We start from the raw sequence: 25,134 nt of genomic DNA, 5'->3' as shown, positions 1-25,134 counted from the left end.
TTGCGCAATACATGCAGAGGGTGAGGAAAGCTTCCAGCAGATTCCAACTTCAGGGCCTACCTCCCACATCCTCAGCTGCAAAGTACCACTCATATCGAGCGTACTGTAATTTTGCAGTTCAGGAGTGGTTGGGCAATGTTGAGCATCTAAATCCTGCTGAATGGGCTTGGGAGCTTCAAGGTGGAATGCTCAATCCCATTTTGACTGACAGACCAGTGGCAACAGAGCATGTTTTTCTCAATGTGTCATGTGGGTGTAAGCAAATATGTGGCAAGAGATGCTAATGTCGGAAAGCAGGACTCTACTGTACATCTATGTGTTCCTCGCATATTGGCAAATATTGTGCTAATTCATGCGTACCTGATGGAGGAGATACTGAGTCCCTATGCTATAACTGTGACCATAAATAGTTATGATACTAAAAAAAAAAAAAAAAAAAAAAGCTTTATTTAGAAGAAGTTCAATTACTGCTGCTGGCAAAAGTTAGTGCTGGTTGTTGACTTTAAATGTTGAATTTACCATTTTGTTTCAAAAAGTACTTTACCTTGATCATATCTTTAACATACGTCAATAAATAATTGAAATAATGGTCAAAATGGTTTTCTTACATCCCAAAACCCTTACAAAGAGGTATTACATGACCATCTGTGACTTCTGGTTCCAAAGCTATCTTGGATTTTCGTCCCACACGGCTAGCTCATTGGAATGTTTAGAATATTTATGGATTTCGACTTAGCATGCATCCAAGTAGCTTTCCTGAAAAAATAAGCTTTCTAGAATTTTTTCACAGGTTCTCTATAATTTCCTTACCTTCTCTTCTTTTACTCCATCCTACCCAGCCATCCTAACGTTACGTAATTCAGCACCATCGAAGTTTTCTCTCACTATCATTTAGTCATCAGTTTCATTTACTATTTCTTATAAGCCGCCTCCACTTCATTATTCGCCCATCTCTCTCTCTCTCTCTCTCTCTCTCTCTCTCTCTCTCTCTCTCTCTCTCTCCCATCATAAAAGACATTCCATTCCAATAAGGTACTATTCCATTTTTATTTTCATGCTATACGCAGACGCCATTATTCTGCATTGCAAAGATATCACGTGTTCAAAGGCCGTAGAAAACCAGTCTAAACCCTCCAATTAGAATTTTCTCACGTAAACTGACTGAAACCGTCTATAAACAGCCAAAAGTTAATGCAATCATCGTTATCGAACTGAGGGGGTTCAAGCACAACTTTCTTGAACTTCCACCCGTCGTAATTTTTTGTCAATCATCTTGACACTCATATTCGAAGCTTCCCCATGTCCTTCCATGTACTCCAATGATCACCGCAGGATTAGTCGATCTGTTGCTTGACGCCGCAGTATGTATGTGCTGAGTGACTTCAATGTACAAGCCTCCAAATATTGCTGTCCTGATTCAGCAACACACCATCCCACTCACACAGTTCCTCTTCTTGTTCATGTACACTTTGCTGCTCACCTTCATTTTCCAGCCACCTTACTTCCATACACTCCCCGTCATTCTCTGTTCTTTCCAAGGACTACTTAGTAATACAGCGGACTACAAAGCTGACAGTTACTCTCTTGTTCGCTATTTCAGAGTATCCAAACAAATATAAGCCTATTTGAGCTGAGAGAAATCTTCAGTGAATGAATAATAGCAACTTTTCGAGGACGTATTTACTATATTGTTCTTGCTGTCTCAAGACGACCTTATTTACGTATGGATAGAGTTTTGAACATAACGGGTTAGATATGGCATTCACGCACACCCTTCACTGTTAGAAGTTGTCTTCATGCTGTTATTATCTTGTGGAAGAAGCAAGAATAAACAAAATTAACAAATCATCGGCGTCAGGTGGTTAAAGAAAACAAGTAACAGTCAGGTTACTTACTTGATGAGGTTGGAGTAGGAGTAAACCACCTGGGGAGGCTGGCCACACTTCATCACGGGGGGCCTCTCTAACATACCACGTACATAAAAGATGAAACAAAGACTAATTAATGGCTGTTATGAAAAGGAGTTAGGTTTTTATCATCCACGAAAGTGGGCTCTCCACTGACGGAGGAAGAGAGGAAGTAAAACATTAATTTGAAAACAACATAGTAAGATAATGACTTGCAGCGATGAAAATAAGACAATGACATAAAAAAAAAAAAATCAGACTTTATTTTTATTAATGCAATTGGGTGTTAGGTACCAGCCAGCTTAAGGTAGCAAATGCATGTAACAAGAACCATTACAGCAAAGTAATGCATATTAGAAGACGACGGTGTTGGCGCCAGAGCTGTTCGATTATACAAACGTCTCTCAGCGCCCACCTGATCTTCCGAAAGGAAAATGATGAACAGCGGAAGTGAGTAACTTCAGTCTGCAGTCCACAGGTTTCACGTACAGATGAGCGTGGGGTCACAACAAGAAGGACAGAACACTTTATCTTTGGCATATATAAAATCTTAACGACAAAAAAAAAAAAAAAAAAAAAAAAAGGCTGAGGCTGTGCTATTATCTTCCAAACATCATGAACAAAAATCTTGATTGTCTGGCAAGCATTGCTCAGTGTCTATATGGCTGTTGTCAGGTTTTTCATTAAATTCTCTTTCCTCTTAGGCACATCATACTGATGACGTATCTCATATTTTATCCTTACTCCCTTAAAATGACTTTTTTAGTTTAGTGGAGATGTGTGGTAATGAAGAGGGTAATGATGACTATATCTAAGCCCTCCGGCTGGAAAATCTACGCTAAGCTAAATAGTGTCCATCATCATGCTGCAATAGGAAGAAAAAAGCAATACGTCAAGGGACTGAGTTAAACTAACATCAGTGAGATATGATAGGCAAACCGATATGAAACAGATTCTACATTTTGCGAAAAGCATCACATGTTAGGTTTAAAAAATATGACTGATGTATTCACTATTCACTACTTTCTTTTCTCACCTTGGTTTTTTACCCTTATCGTCTGTACATACTGTACAACTGAAATTATGACCGAGAATGTAGTTACGCCGGCTGTGTATTGTGGTTTGGGAAACACTGGGACTTGGCAAAACCTGACCGTCTGCCTTTAGCATCCTCCATACGGTGACGAGTGACATTTTTTTAAATTATTTTTTTATTACTGTGTGATTTAATTCAGTGTAAGAGAATCCCACCAATAAGGGGAAACAAGTACAAAGGTACTAAAGGCGGTAACTTCAACGTTCTGCAGTTAACGCCATGAGTAGAATGTGGTCTCGAAGAATGAGTTTGTTGGGTGATGTGGTGTGGTGTGGTGTGGCATCGTTATAGCTGTTAAAGTGAAGCACCTCGTTTACGAATATCGTCGGTGAGAAGCAGGTGCATACAGCTGCTCAAAGAGATGATACCGGATCTGAAAAGTTAACAAGACTTCATCTAACTACCACCTTTTGAAGAGTCTACCCTAAGGTGAATAAAATCGTCCTGATATAGCATAATTATAGCAATAACTGTGTCAGGATTGAAACGGTTAACGACCTTCGTGCATTCCATAGTCAATAACTCAGACTCTAATGGGCCATTCTCGTTAACTAAACTCGCCTGTTACTAACTTCTACAGAGCAGTAGAGGTGTCTTAATAGTAAGAAGATTAATCTAATGTGTGTGTGTGTGTGTGTGTGTGTGTGTGTGTGTGTGTGTGTGTGTGTGTGTGTGTTTTCATCTTCTCACCTTGCACACAGACGGGTTGACCCTGCAGCACCCACTGTCCCTCTTCACACAGCACCTCCTGACGTCCGCCCTGTAGTCGGTAGCCGCCCATGCACCGCACCCGGCCATACGTATCACTGTCACGGGGAACACCACTCATTACACACGAGACCCTCTTATTAAACTCTTTTTCCCCAAGGACTTATTTTGTATTTTATTCTTTTCATTCTCAGACGATTTAATGCAACTTAAAAAACACAATACAGGCTGAGACAGTTAAATCCAACCTTCATTTCTGCGAGACCTATTCTAAGTTGAAAACAAACGACTACAGGCAAGAATAAAGTGATATATAATATTCTTTGACTGAATTAGAATAAATTGAGAGCTCAAAAATCCTGACAACCCAAATTTATGATGAAGCTATTTGGAAGAATTCTGAACCTAAGATTACTTTAGTCTTCAGACCATGTTATATATCATTTTCAGCAGCCAGTATACATAAACCCATTTTACACATCCCATGGGTTCCACATTCAGAAACTGGGGAATTACCTGCACTTCATGTACCTCTTAGTTTCAATGCATCATACTATAAACCCATATTATCACTCGTTAAGAAGGCTTCCCAGCATCTCTCTTCCTTAAAAGTTTAATTCTGTATCCGATACATTATAAATCATAAGCTGGTGTCTTACTTTTGTGACGTTCATTGATATACAAACACATACAGTAATAAGCAAACAAGATATATTAAGATGTAATATGCAAAATAAATTCCCAACAAGTGATGCCAGGTACAACAAACCTCGCCTGACATCAGTTATTTTATTGCTGTTAAATACTGAATTGGTACTGCCATTTAGTGTCAGTAAACAATTAAAGTTTAAGGTACTGGCGCAAATGAAATCGAACTTGTTATCTGTCAGTACTAATTATTAATCTTCGAGTTTTAGCCCCCTGAATATCCGTGACCTTGATTTGACCATTCAAGGTCACTTAAGGTCAAAGGTCATGGTACAAATTAAAAGTCCACATGGGACTTACGATAAATTCTATCTATCTATCTATCTATAGCCCGACGCCCTAATCCCGCAAAGGGTGGCCGCAGACAAAACGCCTCCAAGTCGCCCTGTCACCCACCATTTGACTACCCTCCCCCCAATTCACCCCCCCCTCCCTCATATGCCTCTCAACTCCATCCCTCCACCTCATCCTCGGTCTACCCCTCCCTCTCCCTCCCTCCACCTCACCTACATACACCCTCTTAGTCAGTCTTTCACTCTCCATTCTCTCCATATGTCCAAACCACCTCAGTGTATTTCTCCTAATCTTCTCAACCACATCCACATCCACCCCACAACGTTCCTTCACTTCTTCATTCGTCAACCTATCCCTCCATGTCACTCCACATGCTCCTCTCAAGTAACTCATTTCCACTGCTCTCACTCTTGACCTGTTCCCCTCTTGCAAGGTCCACACTTCGCTTCCATACGTCAGGGTAGGGATCACAATACTATCATGCAGTGACTTCTTAACTTCCATACTCACCTCCCTATTTCTCATCACTGCTTTCAGTGAACCAACAACCTTCCTTCCCTGCTGTACCCTTTCACGCACTTCATCCCCCAAAGTTCCATCCTTACTCATCACTCTACCCAAGTACTTGAATGTACTCACATTCTCCATATCCTCACCATCCAACTTCACTGTACACTCTGTGACTTCATTGCTCTCAAACACCATAACTTTACTTTTGTTTTCATTAACTTTCAGCTTCCTCCTCCTACACACTGTCCCAAATTCATTCACCAAATCTTGCAACTCCCATTCATCTTCACTCAACAATACTGTATCATCAGCAAACAGCAGCACCGGAATCTTCCAAATCTCACCTTCACTCATTAGAGCCACCCCCACATCCACTGCCCTACCTTGCACCTCCTTTACAACCCCATCCATGTATATATTAAACAGTCATGGAGACATCACACAACCCTGTTTCAGTCCCACAATGAGATCAAAGAACTCATTCAGCTCACCATCCACTCGCACCGTAGCCCTAGCTCCCTCATACATACTCTTCACAGCACTCAACAATTTCCCCTCCACTCCATATATTCTTAATACCTTCCACATACTTTGCCTATCTATTCTGTCATAAGCTTTCTCCAAGTCCATGAAGGCACTTCTCCACTAAACATCTTAGAACAAATATCTGATCTACACACCCGTTTCCCTTCCTAAATCCCCCTTGTTCTTCTCCAACTAGCTCCTCTGTCATATACCTAACCTTATCAATGAGTATTCTACCATATATTTTACCAGTCACACTAAGAAGGCAACTACCCCTATGGTTACCACATACTTCTCTCTCCCCTTTTCCTTTGTATAAGGGAACAATTATACCTGATTTCCATTCCTCTGGAACCCTTCCCTCTTCCCAAGCCAATCTACACAACTTCCATATTCACTCCACAACAATCTCACCCCCATACCTCAGCATTTCACCAAACACTCCATCAATTCCTGGGGCATTTCCCAACTTTAACTTCATCGCTTCCACTACTTCCGCCCTACTGATCTCTTCCTCCCTCCTCTCATCTCTTCTTCTCCCAGCCATTCCCCAACCACTTATACTCGCACTGCTCTCACTCTCTACATTCAACAAATCCTCAAAGTGCTCCTTCCATCTCCTCAATTTCTCTCTCTTCTCCACCAACAATCTATTATTCCTATCTTTCACTCCCCTACTATTTCCCCTTTCACACTGCCTTACTTTCTTTACCTCCTTCCAAAACAATTTCTTACTCTCCCTCCATTTCACACACAGATTCCTCCCAAACTCTTCATCCACTTTCTTCTTACTCTCCTTCACCAATCTCTTAACCTCCCTTCTCCTGCTCACATATACCCCTCTCTTCCCTCTCTCATCTTCTCCCCTTCCTCTACTCGCTAACCATTCACTATATGCCTTCTTCTTTTGTTCCACAGCTCGTTTCACCTCATCATTCCACCATGCTGTCCCTTGCACACCCTTGCATCTCCTCCTCACTCCACAAACCGCCTCACACGCTGCGCCTATCTCTTCCGTGAATATCTTACATACGTCTTCCACCCCTTCCATCTGCTCTAGCTCATACCTTCCCAATCTTTCTTCCACTATGCTCTTATACTCTGTCATTTTCTCACTATCTTGCAATTTCTTCACTCTTCTCACCGAAGATGTTTCCTCCTGTCTTCCCCTTCGTCTCCTCAACCATTTTCTTTGCAGCTTTACCTTGGCCATCACTAAGTGATGGTCCGAGACTCAATTCCCCCACCCTCTCCACACTCTTACATCCAACACCTGTCTTCTCATTCGCTCATCCATACACACGTAGTCTATAATTGCCTTTCGTTCAACAAGTTCACCATCCATCCTCCTCATTACACTCCATGTATACCGGTGAATCATCTTATGACGAAAGTAGGTGTTGGCTATTGCCAACCCCCTACCAGCACAGATGTCCACCAAAGCACTACCATTCCCATCTACTTCAGCTGGCACACCCCACTGACCAACCACTCCATCCACTCGTACATTCCCAACTTTGCCATTCATGTCTCCAATCAAAAGCACTCTCTCGCTCTTCTCAAACTTGTCCATACATGCTTCTACTCTCGCCCAAAACTCATCTTTCACTCTTGCCACTCTGTCCTCTGTCGGGGCATACACACATACAATCGCCCATGCTTGTATACCTACTTTCATCCTCACCCATACAATCCTTGCACCCACAGTTCCATACTCTTATATTCTCCTTCCACTTCTTGCTTATCATCAGACATACTCCCTCTCTTGCCCTCTCATTCTCATTAACTCTAGCACATATATCTAAACCATATTCCCATTCTCTCACCCTTTCACCTTTTCATTTAGTTTCAGTCAATCCACATACATCCACTTTTGCATCTTCAAGCACCTGAACAATCTCTCTCTCTTTCACTTCATCATTCACTCCTCTCACATTCCATGTTCCTACCCTAAGAATGTCCTTTGTCCGTTCCTTAGTCGTCAACGTATGGTCCGTCCGGATCCGAGGCACTTTATTCGCTTTTTTTGTTAGTTCTTTTTACGGGGTGGGGCACTAACCCACCACCAACCCTTTTAGTCGCCTCGTACGACAAGCAGGGATACTGGGGGAGTATTCCTGAAATCCCCCTACCCCCAGGGATAATAAATTGATAATAGTAAATATTTATATGCAACCAGTTTCGAGTTATAGCCCCCTAAAAATCCGTGACCAGGAATTTGACCTTTCAAGGACACTCAGACTCAAAGGTCTTGGTACAAATAAAAGCCCATATGGGAGTTCCTTTAAGATGGTAATGGTGACTATCTCTATGTTCAACAGGTTTCAAGTTATGACCCTCTGAAAATTCGTGAGCTTGATTTTAACCATTCAGGGTTACTCAATTATCTCCAAAATTCAAACGTTTCCTTTGAGGACTAATGCCCACATATCCTGAAAGCTTCATGTAATTTCAAACAGCCGTTTTTCCGCAGTGTTCCTGAAACAGAAACAAAGAAACAAAAACAAAGAAACTCGACCAAAAGCAATACCTCGCCGAACTCCATCCCGGGCGAGGTAACGAAAACGTGCTAGAAAATCGTCTAAGCCTACAAGAATACGTCTTATACACCTCCCATTCCAACTTCACAGAAGGCGCTAAACTTTCAAGAAATATCAGAGAGTCGGTAAGCACAAACATCTCCAGACAGTAAGTAGTAAATTTTAAAGAACTGTTAAAACTTTGTAAACAGAGTTCACAAATAATCACTATGTATAAGTCGGAAAACTGGCAGCCAAAGCGTTATCTTTGAAACTACATCCATTACAGTAGACACGACGACAAATGTATCACACAGGAGCGGTCTGATGGCATCCTTAATGTGAAATTTAGTTTAAGATCTCTCAGAAAAATTAATATGTTGCCATGTAGGTGAGCATATATGAATAAAACTTAATTTGGCCAAGGAGAAAAGACTTGGAAGAGTGAGCACTTTCCAGCATCCATTTGTATGGTCTTAGGACTCCTCAGCGAGGAAATTATACAGTTTTCTTGTATTAAATATGTCGTACACGCTCAATATTACCTGCATTAGCAGTACACTACAGCAAATCTGGAAGGAGAGCAATGCCTTTATTTTCTGAGGCTCTTTCTCTAGCGGTGATTCATAAAAATGAACAAATTATAGCTCGGTTTTCCTCAGGCAGGTCACATCAGTCATTCGATAATTTAACCCCATTACTTCTCTATTTTAGATCACTATCAAAGTGTCATCCACATCCTTCGATAAAGGTACTTATGAGAGATACTTCTAGTGATACCGGTACTATTGTTTATCGTACGATGTATATACATGTACATATACAACATTAATGATTGACTGCATCTCCAGCCTGAGAAATATAATACATCATTACATTTTTCTGAAGGAGAATGAGGCGAGGGTGCAGAGCTTGGGGGTATAAAGTGTTTCCCAAGGGAGATAATGGGAGAAATCAACGCTGGTGGAACTACACACTCATTGGGAGTAAGCCAGATGGTCTGCTCGCTACCATCTCAGTGCTGACAAAACCCCCATTGTTGACAACTTCTGAACAAGCAACATGGATGCTGAAAGTGTCTGACTTGGACTGACGCGGCCTCATTAAACTATGGTCAGGATCGCACTTATTCTTGGACAAATTATGAGTCGCGCAAGTGAGGACAAGCTCTGGAATAAGGACACTCCCTCTCATTTGACCACAGTCTGTTCATTTTTCAGTGCCAGACAGAATGCCGATAACAATTGGTAACACTGGGCTCAGAATGGGCTAAGTACAAATTATTATCTCTTTACTTGGGAATTTTCATGTGTACTCAATGATTAATGAAGGCTAAATCAAACTCCTCTAGCTTAAAAAGTCTCTTCCAGGTTGAATAAACACGTCCGGAAGTACCAAGCCTAAAATAAATATGGCACACCCGGTGTGAAGGGTTAAACGAAATGTTCTTAATTCAAGTTTTGCCGTGACTTACATGGCTGGACAAACTGCGTCTGAAATGTCTGAACCTGACCTCAGTCGAAACCCGAAAAATATCAGCTTGAAGTGATATGTGGTTCTACCCAGGTAATGAGCCTCTTTGACACAGACATTTTGCCAAAACCATGGAAGTCGAAGCAGTTTTGTCCTGTATAAAACATGTTAGGTCACACACGAAACAGGGGCATACACAGAAGGAATAAATACATTACAGTACAGTCTAACCGCCACGTAAATCTGCATGAGAGAAGTATATATCAACTTTTATAATCCATACTTCGTGAATTTCTGTCTGTAATGCAGAGTTTGTAAGGAGTATCACGGATAAACAAATATATATATATATATATATATATATATATATATATATATATATATATATATATATATATATATATATATATATTCCAAACTGCCCTCTTACGGTTTCTTTCCTTCTATCTGTGCCTTCATCAATAGCTTCCTTTCTGGTCGTTCTATAGCTGCTGTTGTAGACGGCCATCGTTCTTCTCCTACATCTATCAACAGTGGTGTTCCTCAGGGCTCTATCCTATCACCAACTCTCTTCCTTTTATTCATCAATGACCTTCTAAGCCGTACATCTAACCCTATCCACTCCTACGCTGATGATTCCACCCATCACCTTTCCATTCGGTTTCCGCAGTGTCCATCTCAGAAGTTACTTCAACAAACAAGGGAAGAGGCTATGGTACACCTAAAGTCTGACTTGGCTCGTATTTTGGACTGGGGTAAAAATAATCTTGTTGTTTTTAATGCATCAAAGACTCAGTTTTTACACCTATCAACCAGACACAATCTTCCACAGGAGTACCCTCTTAGGTTTAACAATATCCAGCTCAATCCTGTATCATCTTTGAACATGCTTGGGGTTTCATTCACTCAGGACTTATCTTGGGAAAATCATATCGCAACTCTTTTAAAATCTGCCTCCAAGAGATTGGGTGTGCTAAGCCGACTCCGTGCTTTCTTTACTCCTGCACAGTTGCTGACTTTATATATGGGGTTTATTCGCCCCTGTTTAGAGTATAACTCTCATGTGTGGGGAGGCTCCCCACGTACAGCTCTTCTCAATAGGGTGGAGTCAAAGGGTTTTCGTCTTATTAACTCTTCTCCTCTTACTGGCTCCCTTCAACCTCTGTCTCTTTGCTGCACTGTTGCATCTTTATCTCTTCTCTATCGCTACTTCAATGGTCACTGTTCCTCTGAACTGTCTGCTTGCATCCCTCCACCTCTGTGACGGGTGCATAGCACCTGTCTAGCAACAAATTCTCATTCTGTTTCTGTCCAGCTCTCTAATGCAAAAGTTAACCATTACTCTCAGTCCTTCATTTATGGAACAGGTCAGCTCTGGTACTGTCTCCCTCTGTCTGCATTTCCTACGTCCCATGATCTCCGGTCTTTCAGAACCAGTGTCCAGGCATCTCGAAATGATCGGATCTTGAATTTGGCTCTCTTTTGTATTGTTTTTTGTTTTTTCTTGGAAGGAACGGTTTGTGGGCTCTTGGCCTTTGGTTCCTTCTTTCTTGCATATATATATATATATATATATATATATATATATATATATATATATATATATATATATATATATATATATATATATATATATATATAAGGATCAACAGGAAAAGTTGTTTAAAATCGTTTGGTGTATGCTGTAGCCCCCTCATCCCCTAAAAAAAAAAATCGACCGCCTACCTGCGTCATGTCAGAAGAGCCATCAAATGATACAGAAGAGCAAGGCAAAACATTACATGCATACATAATTTAATCTAATATACCTGTGGGAAATATTTTCCCCCAGAGCAGTTGCGCTCTCTAAATTTATCATAGTTTATCCCCTGGTTAAAGGCAGAGGACGTAGAGACTGTTGTTAATTATTCAAGCGGTTTTAATAACCCAGAAACGACGTTCTCTTTAATAATTCTTGTTATTGATAAATTAAATGCTACTGCATTTAACCCCCGTGGACAACTATGCATTGTAAATACATGTAATTATGTGGTATTTTCCACTGACCTAAGCTGCGTCTGCGCGATAGGTGACGTGGCAAGCAGGGAAAGATTCCCCTGTTAAGGCAGATGTGGAATTAAGATATTTACATAGTTAAAGGGAATAATTGGTCTAACTTTAATTTAAGTGGAACTAAGATTAATTTGTTAGATTTACCCTGTACATATCATGATGTAATTTAACTGTATTTAGTACTGTAATTAAATAAGAGTTGGTAACCCACAATGCGATGAAAGTGTTGGGGCTTGCCGCATTCACGCGGACTTTGATGGATGGTTGCGAAGAGTGAGGACGTGTTTCTGAGCTCTCGTCTAGCTGCAGGGTTGCCTCACCGGCGTTAGCTTTGTTTCCTCCGCCACTAGGGCGTTTTTCAATAAAGTTAGGTTAGCTAGTACTAATTCTCCTCCCAGCCCTTTAGAGATATAGTAAGTGTCTATATCTGTTTCCTGAGATTGCCTTTGCTTACTCACCTCTGGAGTGTACCCCCCACTGATCGCTCTGGGGTGTGAGTTACACACGGGCGCGTCCTCCCGAGAGTGGTTTGAGAGTGTAATCTCAGACTAGGTGTTTTTTCCCCGGGCAAATTCTCCCTTGGTTGTTTTTCTCTTTCTTCCCACTTCCCCCTCACGGGGGAAGTGGTAACTATGGCGGACGCCACACCTGCCTCCCCTTCAGGGGGAGGTGAAGTCCTGACGAAAGTAGGAACGACCGGACTGACCACCCCCAGACTGACGGACGCCAGACTCGAGCCCCACTTGATATCCCGGTAGCAAATGCGACCTACGTCACCATCCATGCGCTAGGTTCCACTCCCCTGTCCAGTCTCAATCCCTTCCTTATCAAGAAGGTGATTGACCACTGTGCGGGAGAAGTCGAACAAGTTAAAAAACTTGCTAATGGAGATCTCCTGGTCAAAACTGTAAACTCGGCACAAGTAAACGATTTGTTGAAACTGCGCAAATTTCATTGTTACGATGTCGAAGCCAAAATCCCAGTCTCCATGAATTCTTGCAAGGGTGTTGTCACTTGCAGGGATCTCATGGTGATGAGCGAGGACGAGATCGTAAGTGAATTGGCGCAGCAAGATGTCATAGAGGCTAAATTCATAACTCGCTACTCGGAAGGCATAAGGACGAAGACAGCAACTATCATCTTGACGTTTGCCAAATCCTCTCTTCCTAATGAAATAAAAGTTGGTTACGAAATTATTCACGTTCGGCCGTACATCCCTAACCCTTTGCGTTGCCTGAAATGCCAGCTGTATGGGCATGGTACAAAGACTTGTCGGGCTTCCCAGCCAGTGTGCGGCAAGTGTGCAAGCCGGGGTCATGATGCGGAAAGTTGCACATCAGAGACAGTACGTTGCTTTCACTGCAAGGGGTACTCACTCCACTTCCTCTAGGGATGGTCCCAAGTGGAAGGAGGAGAAGGAAGTCTGCGCAGTGAAGGCAACTGAGGTATTTCCTACTACGAAGCTAGGAAAAAGGTGAAGGAGTTGCATGCAACTCCCACGCCCGAATGGGTCCTATGCTTCGGCGGTAATGTCCCGTCCTGTGATGTGCTCTGTAGAGTCACAGACTGACCCTGTCTTTCTCCCTCCTGCCGCTCACAGTACATCTCCATCTCGACCTCCTGTCCGTTCCAACTCTCTCACTGACATCCCTAAAGCTTCAACTTACTCTCAGGCTGCTGCTGCCTCTTCATCAGTACGGCCTAAAACGAAGCCTGACAAGCCTACTAAGAATAACATGACCACCCTCACGAAACAGTCACGTCCTCATGTCCTTCCGGTTCCTACTCCAGCGAGGGAGAGAAAGGTTAGCTCTTCCTCGGGGGAGGCTGGGAACCTAGTTATTGATGATAATATGGAGGTTTCCATTAACAAGCACCGGGATAGGTCCCCCGGTAGTCGCTCGCCTGCCGGCGGGCGACAAAAAAAGACAAAGCACACTGGCCCCCAACGAAAATCTTAAACCGCCGCATTCACTATACTACAGTGGAATTGTAGAGGTATTGGGAATAAGTTACACAATATAGCAATCTTGCTTTCTATACACAGGCCAGATGTTGTTTGTTTACAGGAGACGCGCCTGGAGGATCGTCCTGATCCTCCACAGTTCAAACACTACTACTCGTATAGAAGATATGAAGGTCACGGAGTTGCCATTTACACACACAAATCACACCCACAAACGGAAGTGATTCTAAATTCTACTCTGGAAGCGGTCGCGTGCAGAGTAAAATTTAATAACACGTATCTGACTATTTGCTCTCTGTACTGTCCTCCACATGGCCCCATTGATAGTGATGCTTTAAATTCACTAGTGGAACACCTGCCTGGAAATAAGTTAGTGTTGGGCGATTTTAACGCCCATCACTATCAATGGGGTAGCTTGAGGGATCGATGGTCGTGGGAGCAAGTAGCCGACCTAATACTACAGTCCAACCTCTGTCTTCTGAACGATGGTAGAGCGACTCGTGTAGATGATCGTACTGGTAACTTTTCGGCCATTGACTTATCTTTGGCCTCCCCTGGTATACATCAAGATCTCTCATGGGACCCTTACGACGACTCCTTGGGAAGTGATCATTTACCCATCTGTCTTTCTTATACACGCGACATCATTTCGGACCCTCCACCTCCAAAATTTAACTATAAGAAAGCAGATTGGGGATCCTTCTCAAGGATCGCCAATTTAGATCTATCTGGGGAGACCATAGATGTTAAGGTCGAAAATATAACTACTTCCATATTACACGCAGCTGAGGCTGCTATTCCCAAGACTTCTACAGTTCATGCGAAGCATAGAGCACATTAGTGGACGCCGGATTGCCGACAAGCATTAAGAAAACGCAATAGGAGATACAGGATTTTTGATAGTCAGCCCACTGAGAAAAATTTTATTGCATACAAACAGGCACGGGCTGAGGCAAGGAGAATAATAAGAAGGGCCAAACGTGACTCCTGGCGGGCCTTTGTGTCCACGGTGACTCGTACGACACCATTACGTAAAGTCTGGTCCACCATAAGAATATTAAATAATAAAGGCCCATATTTCCCCATTACCACCTTGCAAATAAATAATAACATCTATGACGAGCCCGTGGACGTTGCTAACATCCTCGCCAGGAGTTTTTCTCATGTAAGTAGCTCAGCCAATTATGACCCACGTTTCCAACATCATAAACGCACGGCTGAGCTACAGATATTAGACTTTGCCACAGAAGACGTAAACTCCCGTACAACCAAGAGTTTACGCTAGATGAACTGCTCCCTTGCCCTAAAATCCTGTAAAGACACCAGCCCTGGACCAGACACCATCACGTATGGTATGATCCAGCATCTTAATCAGGACAACCTGATTAAGATGTTAGCATTGTACAATGAGATTTGGGCGTCTCGAACGTTCCCAAACTCATGGCACTGCGCACGTCATACCGATACCCAAAGAGGCTGGTCGTCTTATGAATCCCACTTCATTTCGTCCTATTGTGTTGACTTCTTGTCTATGTAAGGTCATGGAACGAATGGTTAACAATAGGCTTCTTTTTGTTTTAGAGTCGAAGAATTTGTTAAATGATCAACAATGTGGCTTCCGTAAATACAGAAGTTCACTAGATCATTTAATGAATTTGGAGCATTGTATTGCAGAGGCATTTGCCAATAAAGAATTCATGATAGGGGTGTTCCTGGACATCCATAAAGCCTATGACATGACCTGGCGACACGGTGTACTAATGAAGCTCTATGCTTATGGTTTAAGAGGAAATTTGCCTGTTTTTATTTCAAATTTCTTAAGGGACAGAACTTTCTCTGTCAAATTGCCCGATATCGTATCATCGGATATATTTATCCAGGAAAACGGGGTGCCACAGGGAAGTGTGCTTAGTCCTACTTTATTTAGTATTATGATCAATGATATTCTGTCATCAGCTCCCATCCCGAGGAATCTTAAATACTCACTCTACGCTGACGATTGTGCAATATGGCACTCTTCCCGTAATGCACAATTTTCGGCTGGGCAGTTCAAGCAGCCCTTGACTCCGTCCACCATAATGGGCCTTGCAGTGGGGATTTAAGTTTTCCGTGCGTAAGTGTGCCGCTATAGTTTTCACTAATCGTAACGTACCTAATTTGTGCTTAACTTTGGATAATCAGGCGGTACCTTTTCAAAATTCTGTAAAATTTTTAGGAATACATTTTGATCGTAGAATGAATTTTAAACTTCACGTTAATACTTTGCTTGCTCGTTGTGATAAACCGTTAAATGTCCTCAAGTACCTAGCGGGTACTACCTGGGTTCCGACAGAAAATCTTTATTAATGGTATATAAGTCCCTTATTCGATCGAAGCCAGACTATGGCGCACAGGTGTATGGCTCGGCATCCGATGCCACTCTGAAAGGATTGGATGTGTTGCAGAATAAATGTTTCTTGAGAATGTGTCTTGGAGCTGTCCGGTGTACCGTGTAGCTCGTATGGAAGTGGAGGCGAATGTGCCTCCCCCTCCGTATTCATACCGTGACCACCTGGCCTTGTCCTATGGTGTAAGGACATTAAGAAAAAGTAATATCGGCAATGTGGCCTGTACCCCCTGCGTCAATACCACCACCTTCTGCGGGGGTGCGTCGGCCACTGCCGCTCGCCTCACTTACTGACTCAGGAGCTTGATGTGGACCCCAGTGACTGTGACAAGTTGGTGCTTAAAATATAGCGCCTTGGGAGCCACCCGGCTTTACAGTCGATGTTACATGGCTCCCAGCACCAAAGGCCAAGGCGCCAGAGGCGGAGGGTCCACCACTTGTTTCGTAACATCATTGTTCGTCACAGGGTCCCATCAATTGTACCGACGGCTCCAAGTCAGTGAATGTGTGGGTGCAAGTGTGTGGTCGACTGAATGTGCCCTCAGGTATCGGTTGCCGACTCATACATCTGTGTTTACTTCAGAACTTTTTGCTATTGACAAAGCCATAGACTATGCTCTCAGTTCTAGACATGACTCATTTGTCATATTTTCAGATTCAAAATCAGCCCTTCAGGCAATTGCATCTTGCACTACGGACTCTCATGAGATCCAGGGCCGCATCGTTAATAAGTTGCATTCATGCAACAAGTCATTCACGCTGATCTGGGTGCCTGGTCATTGTCGTATCTACGGCAATGAGCAGGCTGACTTACTTGCAAAGTCGGCTGTGGAGCTCGAGGAGACTTGGGACGTTCCTCGTGATCTACGGTCGAGTCTATCTCTCGGAAAGAAATCAATAAATCTTCTGTGGCAAAGTCAGTGGACCAGACTAAATATTCCAACTTGTAAGCCGTACGGGTAAGGGGATGGGTCTGTTATGATGTGGCAGGGGTAAACCAGTTCTGCTGTCGGGCCTTGCTGTGGATGTCACTGCTTGCATTGCGCAGTTGACCCTTGTGCGGTGTGATGCGGTGAGGATCTGTCCGTTCTCCCCTTTGGGGCTAAGATGCGAATGAATGTGTTTGAATGGATGAGTAAATGGAGAGTGAGTCGTCCTGTCTCGGCTACCTCCCTTTCCTTGGGGGAAGCAGCCTAGGTATATAGATAGATAGATAGATAGATAGTAAGCCGTACCTGGGCGACTGGGACACTGCCAACCGTCCCAGTCGCCTAGAAGAAAAAGTGTTGGCACGGCTACGGCTGAATGCCACCATTGTAACCCACATAAAACCTTATATGGAAAGACGCTTCCCACCGCACTGTGACATCTGTAATGCGGTGTTATCTATCAGTCATATCATCCTGCGCTGTCGGCGATTTATTCGTGAACGCGCTTCACTTATGAATTACTGCGGCACAGTAGACGTCCCCTTCACCCTTTCCACCATCCTGGGTGATGGGGACATTGTTATGACTGATAAATTGATGGCTTTCTTGAGAGAGACCGGACTGATCAGAGTGATGTGACTTTTTTACTGTGTGGTTATGGTTTTTATGAACAGTAAATATGTATATATTGTAATATTAATTAGGGTTGACAGTTGACATATTTTAAATAGTTCCTCCTCCACCGATCTATTTCTAATATAGATGTCCCCTACATTAAGCCAAATTCCTTGCCTGACAGTCACCAGCTGATGAGTGCAAGTGTGCAATATAGGAAGGTATTGGGCACTTGCAGTCGATGGTAGTCTGCTGGGCGAGGTTCTTCAATTTTTGTATAAATTATGTAAATACATTATATTATCTTGCTTAAGTTATTCTAATTAGGGACGACAGCTGACGTATATGGAAATGTTCCTGACTCGTCTGGTTCCCTTTCATATATTGATGTCCCCTATATTAGGTTGTGCCTCGACTGACAGTCATCAGGTGATGAGTGCAGGTATGTAATGTAGAAAAGCATTACATATCTGCAGTCGATGGTGTTCTCTTGGTTGAGGCTTTTTGAACATTAGTGTAGGTCTAGTTATTTGTCTCTTAGGATTTAGTATAGGTTAGCGATTTGTCTGTTAGGTGGTTAGTTTTAGGGTCTTTAGATTAGGTATTTTGTTTATAAGTAATATAAGGTTAAAAATATAAAAAATAAATAAAAATAATAAAAATAAAACTACAAAAAAATAATAAAATAAAAATTATTATATATATATGTACGTGTGCATGAAAGTGTGTATGTTCATATGCATGGATGTGTGTATGTATGTATGTATGTATATATATATGTTTGTATATATATGTATATATGTGTCAATATATATACATATATATATATTTTCATTAATGACCAGAGGCTTCGGCCTCAATGGTCGATAGGCAAAAAAAAAAAAAAAAAAAAAAAAAAAAGTTCCTAGTCGCTCTCAAGCTAGGTTGTACATACGCACCATAAGGACGCTTGCTCAAGCAATTACACTAAGCAGCCTCATCGTCATCGGTTATCGATCACTCCCTCTTCACTAGCTAAGTATCCTTTACGAATTGGCCAATTCAAGGGGGGATTAGCTATGAGGTAGAAGAGAAATAGTTATTGTAGGTGAGTTAAGGTTAAGTTACGTTTCACCTAACTCTATGAGACTTGTTTGATTTACTTAAGAACAACTTTATAAACGAGTAACGACCTACGAGTTGTTTACCAGAAATTTCTTACATAGCGGTGCTCCAGCAGGGATACCGACTTGTATACATTAAACTATTTTCACATTGTGGTGTACTCTACATTTTTCACATTTTTGGTGCCCCGAGTGAGGAAAACCGATGTGTGCCGAGGCGCTGAATGTGTTTAAAGTTGCTTTTGTGGGGCATAGTTTACTACCACATTCGGTTGAAGTGGAAGACGTGAACGTACGTGTCTATAGGGCTCCGGGAGGAAAGGCAAGCTTTTTCTCTGAAGATGAAAGGCTGAATGCCGTACTAGACTGGGAGCATGACCGTACGGTCCTTTTCCTTGGAGGAAATGATATCCATGAGGACGTGGAAGTCAATGAAGTTGTGGAGAATATTTTAGCAGTGGTAGGAGCCATAGAGGGCTCTTGTAAATCCTCAGTAGCCATAACCCTCCTCGAGCCAAGGAACCTGCCATATGGCTCTCCAGTTTGTTATGGAACATATAAATTAGTTAGCAGAGCTGTAAACCGAAGTTTGCAACGGGCCAGGAAGGGAAGGGATTTCATACATTTTAATGCCAAGCCCTTCCAAGCAATGTTGAAATCTGATGGTATACATTGGAACCATCATAGTAGGGAAGCGGTTCTGCAGAAATTTATAAATTATGTAGAACATAAGAAAGGAGAGTTCTATGCTGTACAAGCTATGGGTGGGCCTATGGAGTATTGAGGTAATAAATTCTGAGCTCTGGGAATATGGGTGTTTTGGCAATTGAGTGTGGGGATGAAATAAAACCCTTGAGGTTTAATAACCCTGGGGAATAGGTTAAAAGTATAGACCTAATCCCTACACTCCTCAAAATTAAACTAAATAATTAGCTGAGCTGTAATGAATATTACGAAATTGGGAGAGGGGATAATTTGTACAATGAGGACTTAATCCCTACCCTCTTCAAAATTTAAAATAATCAAATCATTACTAAGTTGAGGTAAAATTGTGGTTGGAATTCATAATTAAATTATTAAATTAGAACTCCGTCAACATGTCTGTTTCTTTATTGCAAAAATCTTCTAGTAGTAAGGCAGGATGGGTAACTAGAGCCATAAATGATTGTAACCAGTCGTTGGACCAAATACCTCTGTCCAAGGAGAGAATAAATAGTCTCCTAAATATCCTGAAAGATCGATGGAGTAAGTACGAAGAGAGTTACTTAACTTTAGAAGCGGCTATAGTAAAGGCTGAGAATAAGGAACTCTTAGAGTCAGAAACTACTAAGTTTGAAGACAAATTAGAAGAATACTTAACTGTAGTAAAGACACTAGAGTCTGAATTAGCTGACACTGCCGCGGAAACACAAGTTGTGGCACAGCAGAGTAGAGCTGTGTTACCACAAATAACGCTTCCGGAATTTGATGGAGAGCAGAACTGGAAATCCTTCTGGGATCAGTTCAAATATTTGGTACACGATAGAACAGATCTCCCTAAAGTCACCAAACTTACTTATTTGTTAGGACAGGTCAAAGGAACACCATATCAACTGATAAAAGAATTACCAGTAGAAGAAAATAACTATGAAGTGGCTTTGACCATCCTTAGACAAAATTACGAAGACAGGGAGCAAGTTATAAATCGTTTATTAAAGGCTCTAATAGAATTACCCATGCCTAGGCACGATTTTGATTCCTTGCAAAAATTTAGAATTGCAATAAGTTGTAAATTAAGGGCCTTAGGTACTTACGAAGATATTAAAACATCAGATTGGGTGCTTTCAAGAATTGTGTCCTTAAAGCTACCACCGAAAACCAAGGATGCTTTGTATGGTAGGTACCAGAAGGATAATTTCTCCTGTGAAGAGATAGAGGAAGGCTTGATGCAACTCTGTAAACATTTGCAAGGAACATTAAACACTACTGAGGTCAAACAGAAGACCGAAGTAAAGAAAAAACCCACTAACCAACTGATTGGGAAAGTTAAGTCAGAGAAGACTAAGTATGTGCCTAAAGAAGAGATAGGTACTTTCCTTAGCTCCACGAAGGCCGAGGATAAAGTATTAAAGATAAGGAATAGACATGCTGAAGATATTAAGGAAATAAAACCTTCCATGGTAAAAGACAGGAAAGTTTGTGTCTTTTGTGGTGAACAACATTCCAGTGTATTTTGTCAACACTACCCTGATTATGCTTCTAGAGTAGGGAAGTTTCAGGAACTGGGGTGTTGTATAATCTGTATGAACTCCGAACATACTGCCGCGGACTGTAAGACTAAATTAAATCTTTGCTTTAAATGCAAAAAGGATCATCATCATAGTGCTTTATGCCCTAGGATGAAAATTGAGGTTCCTAAACCTGCAAGCGTCAATATGACAATTGCAAAAGGGAATGCTCCATTAGTAATGCCAGCTGCAGTACCAATAGCAGATGTGAAAGTATTGTTTGAGAATAGAAACCAATTGGTATGTACCCTGTTTGATACGGGTGCTCAGAAAACTTTCATATCTGCAGACATTGTGGAGAAATTAAAGTTACCAGTTATCGGCAAGGTAAATCTAGCCATTACAGGATTCTTAACAACTAGGAAGGCTCAGTCCTTTGATTTAGTTAGACCTGTAATACAATTAGGCAGATATAAATGCCGTATAACAGCAGCTGTGCTTGATACTATGGAGACAAGTATATACATAAAGGGATTGAAGGAAACCTCTGATCATTTACAAAGCTCAGGGATAAAGTTGGCTAAACAGAATGTTGAATCAGATACTGTGGGTCCCATAAAAATGATAATTGGTTCTGATTATTGTGGAAGATTCCTACATAGGACTTTCAAAAGGAATAAGGTACAGTTGTTCAAGAGTCCAGGAGGTAACCTTATTATGGGTCAGTTGCCTTTTCCAAAACAAGTTAAAGGAGAGGCCAAACTAGTAGACTCAGTCTTTGTTACCCCCACACAGTCATTGATGGTAGCTAGAATAGGTGCAGAATTAGAACCTACTCAGATAAATGACTTGTTGGATGAAAATATTGAACCTGTACACAAACTGTGGGACCTAGACAGTGTAGGAATACACTCTGAAGAACTAACCCCTGAAGATAAAATAACATTGGACTTATATAATCAGTCTGCGGAATTTAAGGATGGACAGTATTGGGTAGGATTACCATGGAAACTAAACCACTCAGAGTTACCAACAAATTACCAAACAGCTAAAGCTCAGTTAAATTCTCTTCTAAGAAAGTTGAGAGATAAACCAGAACATCTGACCCTATATGATAATATTATAAAGGATCAATTGAAGAATAAATATATAGAAGAGGTAGAATACCCTGTTAACCACAAAGGACACTACTTACCACATCATGCTGTAAGCAAGGATTCAGTAACTACTCCCATAAGGATAGTATTCAACTGTAGTAGTAAAGCGTCCAAGGGATCAGCTAGCTTGAACGATTGCCTATACTCTGGACCTACACTAACAGAGAAGTTAGGGAATGTGTTACTAAGATTTAGAGAGAAACCTTACGCTTACACAGCAGACATTAGTAAGGCTTTTCTCAGAATAGGACTGAGAGATGATGATAGGAAATTTACAAAATTCCTCTGGCCTCATGATCCTCAAAATAAGGATAGTCCATTGAAAACTTACTGTTTCCGATCGGTGCTCTTTGGCTCTTGTGCTAGTCCTTTCCTACTTTGCAACACTTTAATGCATCATTTTGAAAATGCCAAATGTCCAGAAATAGGGCAGGCTTTTTATATGGATAATTTGCAAGGTGTTGCTGATACAGAGTCGGAAGCTTTGAAGGCTTATGAAGTAGCCAATTCCGAATGTGGGAAGGCAAATTTGCCGTTACAGAGCTGGAATACAAATTCACCGCTTTTGAGGAATAAAATACAAGAGGACTATCCAGATTCTGACATTCCCAAAACTCAAAATGTGTTAGGTCTAAACTGGGATACAACAGCCGATGTAATAAGTTTGAAACCAGTTAAGTTCTCTGATGTCACTCTCACCAAGAGGTCCTTGTTAAGTCAGGTTTCCAAGCTATTTGACCCATTAGGATTGGTCAGTCCTATAGTTATTAGGGGCAAATGTTTAGTACAGGAGGCTTGACGAGAAAAGTTAGACTGGGACACTGAATTAGGTGAGACATATGTGGAACAATGGGAACAGATTAGAAAGGAGTTTGAAACTACATCAAGCATATGTATTCCCAGGAAAATAAACAGTAATGAGAAGTCGCACTTACACATATTTTGTGATGCTTCTCAAAGGGCCTATGGAGCAGTAGCTTATTGCGCAACAGGAGAGGATAGTAAGATTATAATGTCCAAAGCCAGAGTTGCGCCAATTAAAGAAAGAACCCTACCTCAAATGGAATTGGCTTCCATAGAAGTAGGAACTAAATTGGCCAGGTATATAACCATTACTCTTGATACTCAGTTTGAGGATATTTACATATGGACTGACAGTGAGATTTGTCTTTACTGGATAGGGAAGGAAGACAGTAAAATTCCTTTCGTCCGTAATAGAGTGAAGACTATTAAAGAGCTGTCTTCCAAATTTAAATTCATGCATGTGTCCTCCAAACAGAATCCAGCTGATCTGCTCTCGAGAGGTTCGACCGTAAGGAGACTGATCAAAGATAATTTGTGGTTTAAAGGTCCTAAATGGTTACTCACTAAGGATTGGCCTGAACAGAAACAGTACAGTATTGCTGAGATTAGTGCAGTGAACTTGGATCCTGTAGTACCTGAGCCAGAAGTGATTGACATCAGCCGATTTTCATCAATAAGACAACTTCTAAATACTACTAAATTGGTTGTTGAATTTTTGAATAAGAAGGTGGGGTTTCAGAAATTAGATCCCCTAGAATACTGGCTGAAAAGAGTACAAAGAAATTCTTACGGGGAAATATATAAACTTTTAGGCCAAGACACTGGAAAAAGGAATAAGCTGATGAAGAATTTAGGCTTGTTCTTAGACGGAAAAGGTCTGATAAGATGTCGAGGCCGATTGGTAAAGGCTGACTTGCCCATCCAAACCAAACATCCCATTTTATTACCTAAGAGTGGGTGCTTTGTACAACTTATTATAAAGGAAGCCCATGATTCCACTCTCCATGGAGGTGTACCGCAGACCTTAGCTCAAATTCGGGAAAGGTACTGGATTCCTAAGGGTAGACAGGTTATTAAAAAATATCTCAAAAACTGCATCATTTGTAGGAGGTATGAGCAGCGACCTTATATCTACCCTGGACCACCAGCCCTACCGAAGGAAAGGGTGTGCATAAGTCGGCCCTTCCATATAACAGGGGTGGACTACACAGGGGCTATAACTGTTACGGGTGAGGAAACTCCCCATAAAGTTTACATTTGTTTATTTACTTGTGCCTACACAAGGGCAGTCCATCTAGAATTAGCGGAAGACCTAAGCTCAGAGACATTCCTCAATGTCTTTCGCAGATTTGCCGCTAGAAGGTCTTGTCCTGGCAAGTTAATAAGCGACAACGGAACTAATTTCGTTGGAGCAGCTCCCATACTGTTGAACATAATGAATGACCCGAAGGTTAAGTCGGCGCTGGGAATCAGAAATTGTATTTGGCAGTTCACAGCTCCAAGAGCTCCATGGCAAAATGGATTTACCGAAAGAATGATTGGTATTGTCAAGAACTGCCTGAGGAAAACATTACATAGAACTAAGATCACGAGAGAAGATTTAAGAACAGTAATAACTGAAATTGAAGCCAGGATTAATAATAGACCTCTGACTTATCAAGATGACACTAGCGACTCGCTAGAGGCCTTAACACCGGCTCACATGTTATATGGCAGGAAGCTCCATCCAATGCCTTGTGTGGATATCCAGGAAGAAGTGGATGATCCTAACATAGAAACTAATGATTTAGGACAACACCTTCGGGAGGGATATCAACGTCTGAAAAGGGTGCTGGATACTTGGAATAGACATTGGAGCGAAGAGTATCTTTTGAGCCTACGTGAGAGGTTTTATGGAGCTCAAGCTGCCAGCAACAAATCAGTTATTAACAGAGGAGATGTGGTCTTAGTGAAGACTGAACAGCCAAGATCCCAGTGGCCATTAGCTAAAGTGATCTCCACACACCCAGATTCTGAAGGGGTGCTGAGACTCGTAAAAATAAAATGCAGGGGACATACCAGTATAAAAACTATTGATAAACTGGTACCCCTTGAGTTAGCAGCCACTCCGGATCCAGAGAATGGTGAAGATCAAACGGGTCAAGAGGCGCGACCTAGTAGGGCCGCAGCACAGGG

General features: G+C 41.7%; 1 protein-coding gene across 1 annotated transcript in view; it reads right to left on the bottom strand.

Moving 5' to 3' along the window:
- Nucleotides 1-3,200: 3,200 nt before the first annotated feature.
- Nucleotides 3,201-25,134, bottom strand: part of LOC145415098 (coagulation factor XIII B chain-like) — a 141,184-nt gene continuing 119,250 nt past the window's right edge. The window contains exons 12-13 of the mRNA XM_080284517.1: nt 3,694-3,809; nt 3,201-3,352 (exon numbers count right to left, since the gene is read on the bottom strand). Coding sequence (XP_080140643.1) covers nt 3,201-3,352; nt 3,694-3,809 — 268 coding nt within the window. The remainder of the gene's footprint in view (nt 3,353-3,693; nt 3,810-25,134) is intronic.

This window comes from Coenobita brevimanus, chromosome 13 (assembly GCF_032717465.1).
Source record: "Coenobita brevimanus isolate Jiangsu-jjx chromosome 13, ASM3271746v2, whole genome shotgun sequence".
In the NCBI taxonomy this organism is placed as follows: Eukaryota; Metazoa; Arthropoda; class Malacostraca; order Decapoda; family Coenobitidae; genus Coenobita; species Coenobita brevimanus.
This window is presented reverse-complemented; position numbering and strand designations above follow the sequence as displayed.